We start from the raw sequence: 13340 nt of genomic DNA, 5'->3' as shown, positions 1-13340 counted from the left end.
ATAAATAACTTGCACACAAATCTCCATTTCAGGTCTGCTTCTGGAGAACTTGATCTACAACAGCTGGTTCTGGAAATGGGCCTAGGAAGCACACCTCTAAGGACAAGATTCTGGAAATGGACCACTTGTGTGGCAATGGCAATAGATATCCCACTGCTGGTGATAACACCTCTGGGGCCCTAATGATTATAATTATTAGGATTTTCACCTGTAGTTAACGGGATGGGATAAACTAGAAGAGAATATGGCTCATGCAATATCTCTAGCACTTGAGAAATGTGGTAGATTACACAGTGGATCTTACTGGAGTTACCGAAACATTCTAAAACTAGATCATGGTGACAGTTGCACAACTCAATACATTTACCCAAAATTACTGAATTGCACATTTAAAATAAGTGAATTTTAAGATCCAATGTAAATTTTATCTTAATACAGTTTTTAAAAATATGTCCCAAATTATTCCTTTTCTTGTACCCAAATCATCCATCAAGAAATGCAGTCTGTTTTCCCATGCCTTAATGGGGCTGGCTTTGTGATTTCCTTTTCCCAAAAGAATGCAACAGACATAACAGTGTGTAAGTCCTGATCCTAAGGCTAAATGTGCCTTGCAAATTTACGCTCACTCTCTTGGAATTCTGACACTGCTATGTGAATAACTCCAGCCTAACTTGCTAGATGATGAAATGACAAAAGACACAGGGCCCAATCACCATCTTCACCCAACCAGTAGGCACCCAGTGGCCAATCACAAGTGAGGCCATTCTGGGCCAACAAACCACTAGCCAACTCAACAACTGGAAAATGAGAGTACCCAGCCACAATCAGCCAATTCTGGCCCAGATAAAGTAGAATCACTTAAGTCACCATCAACTCATAGGCAATAATAGTTACTATTTTAAGTCACTAAGTTTTGGGGGCGCTTGGGTGGCTTAGTCGGTTAAGCGTCCAACTTCAGCTCAGGTCACAATCTCACGGTTCGTGGGTTCGAGCCCTGCGTTAGGCTCTGTGCTGACAGCCAGCTCTGAGCCTGGAGCCTGTTTCGGATTCTGTGTCTCCCTCTCTCTCTGGCCCTCCCGTGCTCACAATGTCTCTGTCTCTCTCAGAAATAAATAAAACATTACAAAAATTTTTTTTAAAAAAGTCACTAAGTTTTGGAGTGGTTTGCTATTCAGCAACAGATAACTGATAAAAGTGATATGGAATAATAATAATCATAAAGACTATGGAATTGGTTGGTTGTTGCTATGAGTACTGATCCACCCAAGAGAAAAAAATGATAGATTCAGTTGAGCCAATTACCAACTTAAGGACAAAGACAAGACATCAGGTAGAATTGCTCACCCAAAGAGAATTGCAGCCCAAATCTTTGGGATTTGAGAGCAAGACCATGCTGTCTGCAGCAAAAAAAAGTATATATTACTTATGAAGTATTGCACACTACTCCTGGCATGTTACTAAGGCCTGGAAGAGACAGAATATCTGACTACGGGTCATCACGGGATTATGTAACAAGAGCTAGCCATCATGAGCTGGGTGCTATCATACCCCTGAAGTTATCAGACCAGGAAGTTACAGTAGCAATCCATCATAAAATGGAAGTGGTATACCTAGGATGAGTTCTAAGTAAGCAGGAATAGATAACAAGAACAGGCCTATGGGTACTCTCTATAACCAACCTGTCCTGATTCATGGGTAGATCATCTTGGTATCTTGGTACAGGATGAAAATGAACTGTTGCTGCACTATAGACTCATTAGGGTACTGCCCAAAAAGACAGTTGGTGAGAGGAAATCCTCCATGGTGCAGTCTGAGAGGTACACCTCTTTATTCACCTTGTTTGGAGAAAAAAGTGGGCTACGGATTCTACGGCAATGGCAAATGGTTTGGATGGATAGTAAGGGGCCGACAAGTAGCAAGCCTGAAGACTGAGGAGAAATGACTTATGGAAGACGTATATGAATTGCCATATAGAAGTGTGGACAAAGGGTGGGGATCTGTTTCACATAGTAATGCACACCAGAGAGCTCCACTAAAGAGACATTAAACAATTAACTCCTGTCCCAGAAAGGGAACTTTTTCACCCGTTGGGAACAGTAAGAGACCCGTTTAATCTAAAGCTATGGCTGCTACTCATTTTGGGCTCCTCATGTTGGTAGGAGATCAGGCAAAGAAAAGAACTGCGATACTAGCAGGGGTAACTGACTGTTTTTTGAGAGGGGGAGAAACAGAGCACGGGTGCACACGTGAATGAGCAGGGGAGGGGCAAAGAGAGGAAGGGACAGAGAGAGAATCCCAAGCAAGCTCCACAGTGTCAATGCAGAGCCCAATGTGGGGCTCAAACTTATGAACAGTGAGATCATGACCTGAGCTGAAATTAAGAGTTGGATGCTTAACTGAGTGAACCACCCAGGCACCCCTGACTTTGATTACTTTAAGGAGGTAGGGTTGATGCTATATAATGAGGGCATGAAAAATATCTTTGGAATAAAGGGGATTTACTAGGGAGTTTCTTAGCACTGTCATGTTCAGTTTTAACTACGAATGGGCAATTTTAACAACTTTGGCCTGCACAAGTACACAGTGATCAGGAGCTCACCCCCACAGGAATGAAGACCTTAGTCATACCACTGGGTAAGTCACCAAGACCAGCAGAAGTATTAGTGGAGAATGCAGCAAATCTAGAATGGATGATAGAAGTAAAGATGATAATACCAGTCCCTCAAGGCTATTTATAGCAGTAAGGACAAATGACACTGTAGCTCATCCCTCTAACCCTCCTTTTATAAGATTTTCACTCAGAAAGTGGGCAGCATCAATGTGAAGAATCTGTAATACCATGGAATGAACTTAACAGTTATGCTCCATCAAGGCCCCTCAGATCCCTTTTTATACTTTGACACCAGACTGTGTGTTTTCAACGGCCAGCACTGCAGTTCTTCAGAGAACTGCCTTTGGTCTGCTTAAAGTATTTTGCCCATCTGGGTAGAGTCACAGAACCAAAGACTGTGCAGTATGGGAACATAAAAGCCCATCTTCCTCACTTCAAAGAAGTCCAGAGTCCCCTGCTGTATCAAGATAAAGCCTACTTTCTGTGGGACTTTTAGCTACAATCTCACTCTTGGTTGGCTTACTCTTCTTCCCTGTCCTACTTTCCTCACTCTGGTCTCTACTTTGAACACCTTCTTACCAAGTCACTTGTACAAGTGTATTAATCTAGAGTTTTCTAGAAAACCCAAACTTCATAAAATCTGACTGTGATGATGTAAAAAGTGTTATTAGCCCAGAACAAAGATCAGAAATTTAGGGCTCACTACACAGAATTCTAAGCAGAAAAAGGGAGATGTCCATGAAGTACGATGCATATGTGAACTGCCATGCAACAGTCCATTACAACCACCTTTTAGTGTATCTGTCCTATAAAAGCCAAAAAGCGAAAAAACGACATTTCCTAGTGTTCAGGGTATGAATTAAGGTAATTACATGTGACTGAATAAGATCTGCTATGCAGAAGTAAGGCAGAGGTAATGTGTCCTGCTCCTTGTGATGGCAAACATCATTTCAGAGGTGTGCAGTTTTTCTGTAGAGATTTCTAATCTTGGCAATGGCAGCATGGTTCCAGAGATGACAACTTCCAATGCAGCTACCAGCTGCAGATATAGCCAGGGGCATCTTTGGTGACCTGATCTGGGGCACAGCTCTTAAAATCATTCTGAAAGCTTAACCTATAGCCTATCTTTTCAGCTTTCCTAACGATTCCGTAAGTCTTTTTTTTTTTTTTTTTAATGTTTTATTTATTTATTTCGAGGAGAGAGAGAGAGAGACAGCATGAGCAGGGGAGGGTCAGAGAGAGAGGGAGTGACAGACTCTGAAACAGGCTCCAGGCTCTGAGCTGGCAGTCAGCACAGAGCCCGACGCGGGGCTCGAACCCACGAACCGCGAGATCATGACCTGAGCGAAAGTCGGACGCTTAACCGACTAAGCCACCCGGGCGCCCCACGATTCCGTAAGTCTTAATACTCTCTGAAGGCAAATCCCTTTGTGTATGTAAACTAGCTAAAATGAATTTTGTTCCCTACAACTAGACACAAATTTTGTTACGAGAAGTGTGGTACTATCCTAACAAACCTAAAATATATAGCACTAGCTACAGTTGGAAGGTAGAGGGTCAAAACACAGGTATTACAGACTGGAAAGCTAGTGACTACTCCTACATCTCAGCAAAATGTTTATAAACCTGTTATCTGTAATGTCTTGCATATCGGACCTATAGCTCTAAAGGAAAAGACTGAGACAATAGGAATACTGGTCTGTGCTTCAGCATGGTCCTATTCAAGACAGATAAATTTGGGTAAGGGCTACCCAGCTTACAATCAGAGATGAAAAGGAATATAGCCCTCTGTGTCAAGGGCCTAGAATTGAAATTGTCTGGTAATTTGAGACCATATGGAACAAAAAAAATCCAATTGCTTTGGACTGTCGAACTGAGGCAATGATAGAAGGTAACTGAAGAAGTAGTTTATGAAAAAAACAACTTGATGTTAATATTGGGGAAACTGGGTGAAGGGTACACAGGATCATTCTATATTGTTTTTGCAACTTTTCTGTAAATCTAAAATTATTTCAAAACTTAAATGTTTATTAAAACAAAAAAACCCCAAGACACCAGGTGGCTCAGTTGGTTGGGTGACCAACTCTTTTTTTTTTTTAAGCCACTAAAAAAAAATCTTTTTTAGTGTTTTATTTATTTTTAAGAGAGGAAGAGAGAGAGAGAATGAGCGGGGTAGGGGCAGAGAGAGAAAAGGAGACACAGAATTTGAAGCAGGCTCCAGCCTCTGAGCTGTCAGCACAAAGCCTGACGTGGGGCTTCAATCCATGAACCACGAGACCATGACCTGAGCCAAAGTCAGGTGCTTAACTGACTGAGCCACCCAAGCACCCCCCAACTCTAGATTTCTGCTCAGGTCATGATCTCATGGTTCGTGGGTTCCAGTCCCATGTCAGGCTCTGTGCTGCCAGTGCAGAGCCTGTGTGGGATTCTCTCTCTGTCCCTCCTCCACTGGCGGGTGCTCTCTCTCTCTCTAAATAACAGTAAAAAAAAAAAAAAACAAAAAAAAACAAACAACAAAAATATTGGCCCTAATTCTTTCTGAAGCCTATAAAATCCTGTTTGTTCTATCTTTAAATAAACTCTTGGACTTCTAAAACTCCTAGATCTCTGGACACTTCTACACTTGATTTTAGCCAAAAGGCTGAGAAGCAATAATTTCTGGACGCTTCTAAACTCCCAGAACTTTATCAGCAGGAAGCAGGCTACAAAAGCTGCACAGCTCCAAGAAAGAATAGTCTTCAAAACCCACTTTAGCTATGGCCTTGAAAGATAGAAGACAAACGAAATCTATTAGAGGGAAAAACCAAGAGTCAAATGAAATGAAGTACAATGAGGGAGTTTCTCCCAGAAGATAGAACAGACTGCTTGCTACAAGAACTTACTCCACTTTCTTCACTGTCTTCACAACTTCAGCCTACCAAGATTTTATTGCTGCTGTAGAGCAGTGACTCCTTCAGTTTCCTATTCTTGTCTTTTCTAAATAGAAACTTTTGTTGTGGTTATCTTATGCCTATGCTAGCAATATATAATGATACACATATGGAGTTGGGAGTGGGGAATACACATTAACTTGCCTTTTACTTATTAGGTATCAGACCATGAAGCACATATGGTCCAAGGCACACTTAGACCTTATGGAGAGAACTGCACATCACCCAGAGATCCTGAGCTCTGAACTGGATACAATGACTAAATGTATGGGAAGAATGATAAACAGATATATTTCTATGGCTAAAGAGGAAGCAGAGCAGACTATTAGTTGTCCCCAAATAACCACTGTACCCTTCTGCCATAATCGTATAATCTGGACTAGGCTAGGCATATTTCCCAGAATTTCTAATTTGGTAAAACCATATGAGCAAATTCTGGCCAATGTGCACAGAAGTGATGTATATGATTTCCAGCCTAAAGGAAAGCAATATGCTCTCCCTTTGTTTCTTTCCCCATTCCCATCAACAGGCATGCAGACATGAAAGTGGAGGCTGGGGCGCCTGGGTGGCTCAGTCAGTTAAGCGTACGACTTCAGTTCATGATCTCGTGGTTCGTGGGTTTGAGCCCCGCATCGAACTCTGAGCTTCCTCTAAGTATCACCATAATAAAAAAGCTAGGCTGGGAGAATGGCAATGATCAAAGCAACAGCAATGGCCAAATACTCTCTCTATGGAGTCTATAATCTACTGTCACCAAATGCTTTACATTCTGTTCTATATTTAGAATTCTCATAAACTGAACACCTCTCCCCAGATCTTCCTTAGTGATTGTCATTATGAATATATAACAAATACTGATCTAGAGCCTTAAGTGTTCTTAAAGCAACTTACGATGATGAATCATTTTCCTTAGGGTAATCTTCATTCAACTCTGAGCCAGATGATAGCATTCTTTTCCTCTTTTCAGTCCTGTAGAAGACAAAGGAAAAAAAAGTTATTTTAAAAAGTCATAATTCATACCATTAAGAAGTATAAGCCAACACACTCAAGGACAGGAACTGTGACTACTACTGCTTCATTCTCTAAACCACATTTTAATTAATATACCATACATCTGCATGCTAAATATGCGTCACTGCCACAAATCATAAAAAGCCAATACTAACTACCTACTGAAATGTATACTCTATACTCTCTTTTTCTAACACATTTTACTCACTGGACAATCTTTCTTCTCAAAGTACCTGTCTTTCTAAAAGGCCTAAAAGACATTTACAAACAGGCACAGCTAATGACTAAGAAAAAATGTCTTTCATACCGATTTTCTAATAACCCTGATCTAAGAGGCGTTGATGTAGATGTCAAGGAAGGAATTGTTCGGGTGACAGTTATTCCACTTCCTGCTGCAGTCTTAATTGATCCTCTACCTGGATTACCAAGAACTTTTCGAAATGGAATATCATCTTTAGTTTCCAAACTTCCTCTTTTTGAAGGCGTCTGTAAGAATAAAGTTTAACACAGCTAAATATTCAAATTAATTGGCATGATTTTATTTTTTTAATAACATTTTTTAATGTTTTATTTATTTCTGAGAGAGAGAGAGAGACAGCGTGAGCAGGGGAGGGTCAGAGAGAGAGGGAAATACAGAATCTGAAACAGGCTCCAGGCTCTGAGCTAGCTGCCAGCACAGAGCCTGACGTGGGGCTCAAACCCACAAACCGTGAGATCATGACCTGAGCTGAAGTCAGATGCTTAACTGACTAAGCCACCCAGGTGTCCCAATTGGCATGCTTTTAGATCATTGATTCTCACATGGAAAAAATTTTTAAATTTTTTTAAAGTTTATTTATTTGGGGGGAGGGGTGTTGCACAAGTAGGGGAGGAGCAGAAAAAGAGAGGGAGACAGAATCTGAAGCAGGCTCCAGGCTCTGAGCAGTCAGCACAGAGCCCGATGCGGGGCTTGAACTCACAAAGTGTGAGATCATGACCTGAGTGGAAGTCAAACGCTTACTGGCAACAAGCCACCCAGGCTCCCCTCACATGGAACATTTTTATGATTAAAGTAACTCACAACTAGAAACCCATCTCCAGATAGTCTAGCCTAATTGGTATGGGGTGAGGTCCATTCACCAGTAGGCTTTTTAAAAGCACTCCAGCTGATTCTAATGTACAGTCTGCATCAGAAACTGAACTTGACACTTATTTTCTTCTAGCACTCCCATAAACCTAAAATTTCCACAACATAATTGTAGGTAGAAAAGAATTTGCTTTGAATAGCTGACTTTAAAGAGAAAAAAATTCAATGATTATGATAATGTGACATAATGTGAGAAAAAGGTGCAATGATGAGATTTGGTTGCCACAACTTAAAGGCCAAGTCACATATACCTCATATGACTTTTGAGGGGGTTCTAGTCTGGAAGAATGAAACAAATACATGCAATGATGGGGAGAATGAGAGTGAGACAGAGTCCACTGGCAGAAGATCACTCGAAGAGTCTACCTTAAAAACACAGCAAGAACATCCAAAGAGAATACAACAATTTAAACATCTTAGTTGGGAAGTAGTGCTGTTGGCCAGCATTCTGCCAGGTAAGTTTTATAACTAGCTATAAAGCAATGTAATTTCTCTATGGAAGAAATTTCCAATTTCTTTCTTTCTACAGAATTACATACAATCTTAGGGAAGAAAAAAATCTCTAAGGTCATCTGAATGAACAATTGTAAAAAAGTTAGAATTTATTTTCAAATGGGTGATACATTCTCAAGACTCAAAAATCAAAACACTAATATAAAAGCCATACAGTAAGAAGTCTCATTATCATCCCCTGCCATCCACCCAGTTTTTCCACTTGCCATTCTCTTATCCTTTGTAAGTATTCTTCTTTACGTAAATGCAAGTCAATTTTATTCTTTTTGTTATTAAAATGGTAGCATACTATACAGTATACGTATGTATACTGTTTTTGCATTTTTTAAACTTTTTGACCATAATCTCTACTTAGAAATATTTTTCATCATAAACTATTATACATACCAAAATAGAAGTTTCAGAAACCAATACTTATCCTTACTATGTATAATACTTCCTCTATTATTTTCTATTTTGTTCCTTTTGTATTTAATGCTAGTTATGACCCATAAAATTGATTTTATAATCCCACTAACAGGAATCATTACTTGTGAGTATAAATATTTGCTTCTGCTATATACGTTAACATTTACACATTTAAATATTCTAACAGTTTAAAATTTCTATCTACCTATGAATCTCAAAGTAATTACGCTGAATGAAAAAGACAAAAAATATATATACATTGATTCCATTTATATAAAACTCTAGAAAATGCAAACTAATCTACAGTGACAAAAAGCAAACCAGTTGTGGTTTAGGGGATAGGTGCTAGAGAGAAAGCAAGAAGGATTACCAAGAGGGATGAAGAAACTTTTAAGGGTTATGGCTATGTTCACTTGGTTGATTATAGGGATGATTTCATAGGTATATACAGAAGTCAAAACGTCTCAAATTGTACACCTCAAATATGTGCAATTTACAGCATGTCAATTATTTTTCAATTAAAATGTAAAAAAAACCCCAAAAAACCCACAACCTATTAAAAAAACTAACAAAAATAAAATCTTACTCACTGCTTAGTCCAGCAAATGGACTAAATAATCACCTCTCTGCACAGCCAAACAGATCTCATCAGTTTACTTACCGAATAGTTCAAAGTTTTTCTTACTTTATGCCTAGTTTCCCTTTATAAGATAAATTTTAAAAGACATAGGACTCCTAAATTACAATAGTACACAGCAAGTCTCATGGCTATCTGAATGTTTATGAAAGAAAAACTATTTAAAAAGTAAACAGAGAACCTCAACAAAATAGGTTGGTATCATACAGTGTAGGGGAAAAGTTCATAATGCAGAACAGACTCAAAGGACATCACAAAAGTAATAGCAGCACATATTTACAGGATTGTTAGTATATGGTATCATGAGCTAAGCACTGTTTATAAGTATTATCTCATATCAACCCTTAAAACATTATTTCTGTCTCAATTTTACAAATGGAGAGTAAGGCTCAGGATACTTAAGGAACTTCTCCAATGGCCCACAACTAGTAAGCAGCAGCATCAAATCTCAAACCTACATCTAACACCGAAGCTACGCTTTGGGACACCTTGGGTGGCTCAGTTGGTTGAGCATCCGATTCTTGATCTCGGCTCAGGTCTTGGTCTCGAGATCGTGAGTTTGAGTCCCACACTGGGCTCCATGCTGGCCATGGAGCCTACTTAAAAAAAAAAAATACATACACATTAAAAAAAAAAAGACACTTTACTATGGTTCATAATGATAACCATGTGACATAGAGCACAGGTCATACTGGGTTCAGTAAAACTACATGCTAAGAAGTGTAATATGTGATAAATTTTGGAAAAAGTTTCATAAAATAGTTGACTTTTTTTTAAAAGCTAGAAAGATCAAGTGAACATACCTGATTGTCTGAATAAGAAAGCTGCCTGTTGGTTTCCTTCTGTGAGGTCCTACTGCCCAGAATAGCTCCAAAACTACCAGACCCCTGAGGTTTCATGGCTGCTGGGAGGGGAAAAACAAACAAACAAACAAACAAATTCCAAGTCATTTACTTAAATAAAGTTACCATTATTACAGAATACTGAAAAAAACAGAAGAAAGCATAAAAAAAATCAAAGTGCCGGGATGCCTGGGTGGCTCAGTCAGTTGAGCCTCTGACTCTCGATTTTAGCTCAGGTCATGATCTCACAAGTGTGTGGGTTCAAGTTCCACTGACAGTGTGGGGCCTATTTGGGATTCTCTCTCTTTCCCTCTCTGCCCATCCAGAATACTCTCTCTCTCTCCCAAATAAACTTAAAAGAAAAAAAATCAAAGTCCTTATCAACCAATTCTTTCTAAAAATATATCTGATATAAAAAGTAATTAAAATTCTAAACTAGAGTCTCAAACAAAAAATGAAATAACATGCAAAAATCTGGGAGAATGTAATAGAAAACTAATTTTTTAAAAAATTTTTTAATGTTTATTTTTGAGGGTGAGAGTAGGGCAGAGAGAGAGGGAGACACAGAATCCGAAGCAGGCTCCAGTGCTTGCATGAACAGTGGCATGTCAGTGGCATGAGCACTGACACTGGATGCCAAGGAAACATGTCAGAACCAGTGACATGTATACTTCCAATAATCTATACTCTATATTATAAAGTTCAGCAAGCAGCATAAATGGCTTCCATTCCAAAGAAATCAATGCTAGCTTAAAATATGTAAGGTACTAGGGCACCTGGGTGGCTCAGCTGGTTAAGCATCTGACTTTGGTTCAGGTCACGATCTCACAGTTTGTGAGTTCGAGCCCTGTGCTGGGCTCTGCACTGGTGGTGCGGAGCCTGCTTGGAATTCATTCTCTCTCTCCCTCTCCCATTTGTGCTTAATCTCTCTCAAAATAAATAAACTTAAAAAAAAAAAAACATGTAAAGTAGTGTAGAAGTATGAATTTGTTTATACTTTAGGAAGTATTTTATACTTCAATTTCCCAGACAATCCTTAGAAATATTTTAATTTTTTAAAAATGCAAATACTGAACATCCTTTCACATATCTTCTTGCATGAATAAAATTGTTTTTGTAAGAACTTGTTAGAATAAGAATTGCTGGAGTAGAGGATGTACAGTTTTTGTTTTTGTTGTTTTTTTTGTGAGAGACAGAGACAGACAGAATCCCAAACAGGCTCTTTTGCTCAGCACAGCCCAATGTGGGGCTTGATCTGAGAACCATGGTATCAAGACCTGAGCTGAAATCAAGATTGGACACTTAATGAGGCACTTGGGTGGCTCAGTCAGTTAAATACCAAGCTTTGGCTCAGGTCATGATGTCATGGCTCATGGGTTTAAGCCCCGCATAGGACTCAGTGATGACAGCTCAGTCTGGAGCCTGTTTCAGATTCTGTGTCTCTCTCTGCCCCTCCCCTGCTCATGTGCATGCGCTCTCGCTCTTAAAAATAAATAAATGTTAAAAAAAAAACCTAAAAAACAAACAAAAAAAAGAGTCAGACACTTAACTGACTGAGCTACCCAGGGACCCCAAGGAAGAAGTTTTAAACTAAACTGATATTACCAGTTATTCCTCCAAAAAATATTTCTAAGTTCCTACCAAATATACGAGACTATCTTGTTCCCCTCATACTATTGCTAATGTGATACTAAGAACCTGAATTTAATTATTGGTGAAGCTGAGATTTTTTTCATGTGTAAAAGCCATCTGTTTATCTTCCTGAATTTCCTATATGCAGTTCCTACTACTCTACTGGATTGTCCTTTTCATACGGATTTGGAAAATAAGTCTTTATTAGCAACATTAACTCTGTTACCGTAGCTAATATTTTCTTTCTTTGTTTTCTTTTTTTTTTACTTTTGCCACAGAGATCATTTAAATTTTTATTGTCCATTATTAAATTTTTCCTTTACTGATTCTGAGATTTTCTTTTATCATACTCAGAAAGGTCTTTTACATCTAGTTATTATATTAAAATCCACTGTCCCCTTTTAATAATACTTTTATCATTTTACTTTTTTACATTCGAATCCTTGATCAATGTAAAATCTATTGAGATGAATGGAGTGAAATAGGGAGCCAGCTCTATTCTTCTTAAATGGTTAGTTATCTCATTTATAGATAACACTTCAAATTTAGTCTTTTCTCCACTGATCTGAATTGCCACATATTATATATTAAATGTGCTACACTTTTCAAAGTATCTTTACATTCATTATCCTACCTAGTCTCTGTAAAGTACGTATTACCACTTTTGGGCAGCTAAGGCAGCTAAACTCAAATGATGAAAATAACTTGTCCAGGAGCACAAAACAATTCAACTCCACAGCCTGCTCCTCTTGACTTAATTTCTAGGTATCTATCATGTAACAGTCATGCTTTTTATTTAAGAGCTTTTATTCTTTAATAAGGCCCAAACTTAAGGTGATATAGCCCTCATTTTAGAGATGAGGAAACTGAAACTCAGTCATTAAGTGACATATTGAAAACCACACAGGAAAAAAATAGAGGTAGGATTCAAACCCAAATCTGTTTAGGTCCAAAGTTCACATTTCTCCATTGTATCATGTTCAGATTTAAACATGGGTTTCCAGAGACTCTATTGTGCTTTCCATTGCAATTTATTTAGAGATGAGGTTTTCTTACACATGTCAATTCTTAAAACAGTGGGTCAATTAACATGACAGGTACAGTGAAATAAAACAAAAACAGAAATACATAGTCCCTGACATATTCTAAAAATTTTAAACAGTATTCAATTCCTTTATTCTAAAATTCAATAGTTATTAGTAAACTGACATAGCTCAGATTTGGTAACATGAACATACAAGTAGGTACTAAATAATGAACGATCTAAAAAATATTTTTACAAGGAATATAGTATATCAAATAGATATTAGTTAAACACAAGCAAAGTAGCACTGCTACATCTTCACCTTCTAACATTTTATGTGTTATATTTAAGTTAAAAAGCCCAAAAATTTGTAAACTATAAAATATTCATAACAAAGTTTTCATAATACAGCTAAACACTAATAGTAATAGTGGAAAACTCATTTTAAGCACTAGATTCTTCTTTTAAAAATGTCCATACATTTTTTTAATCAAAACATTTAAAAAAAATTTTTTTTTTTAATGTTTTATTTATTTCTAGGAGAGAGAGAGAGAGAGACAGCGTGAGCAGGGGAGGGTCAGAGAGAGAGGGAGTCACAGACTGAAA

General features: G+C 38.2%; 1 protein-coding gene across 5 annotated transcripts in view; it reads right to left on the bottom strand.

The window, feature by feature from the left end:
• The window catches only part of USP37 (ubiquitin specific peptidase 37), a 92504-nt gene that overhangs the window by 64231 nt on the left and 14933 nt on the right, over positions 1-13340 (bottom strand). For all 5 annotated transcript variants that reach the window (XM_039233136.1, XM_039233139.1, XM_039233140.1 and 2 more), the window contains 3 exons: positions 10040-10137; positions 6860-7038; positions 6433-6510 (listed from right to left, as the gene is read on the bottom strand). In XM_039233136.1, the coding sequence (XP_039089067.1) occupies positions 6433-6510; positions 6860-7038; positions 10040-10137 (355 nt within the window). The remainder of the gene's footprint in view (positions 1-6432; positions 6511-6859; positions 7039-10039; positions 10138-13340) is intronic.

This window comes from Hyaena hyaena, unplaced genomic scaffold, assembly GCF_003009895.1.
Source record: "Hyaena hyaena isolate Hyena2069 unplaced genomic scaffold, ASM300989v1 scaffold_71, whole genome shotgun sequence".
Classification (NCBI taxonomy): domain Eukaryota; kingdom Metazoa; phylum Chordata; class Mammalia; order Carnivora; family Hyaenidae; genus Hyaena; species Hyaena hyaena.
Note: the sequence above shows the minus strand (reverse complement) of the source record. Positions and strands in the feature narration are given on the sequence as shown.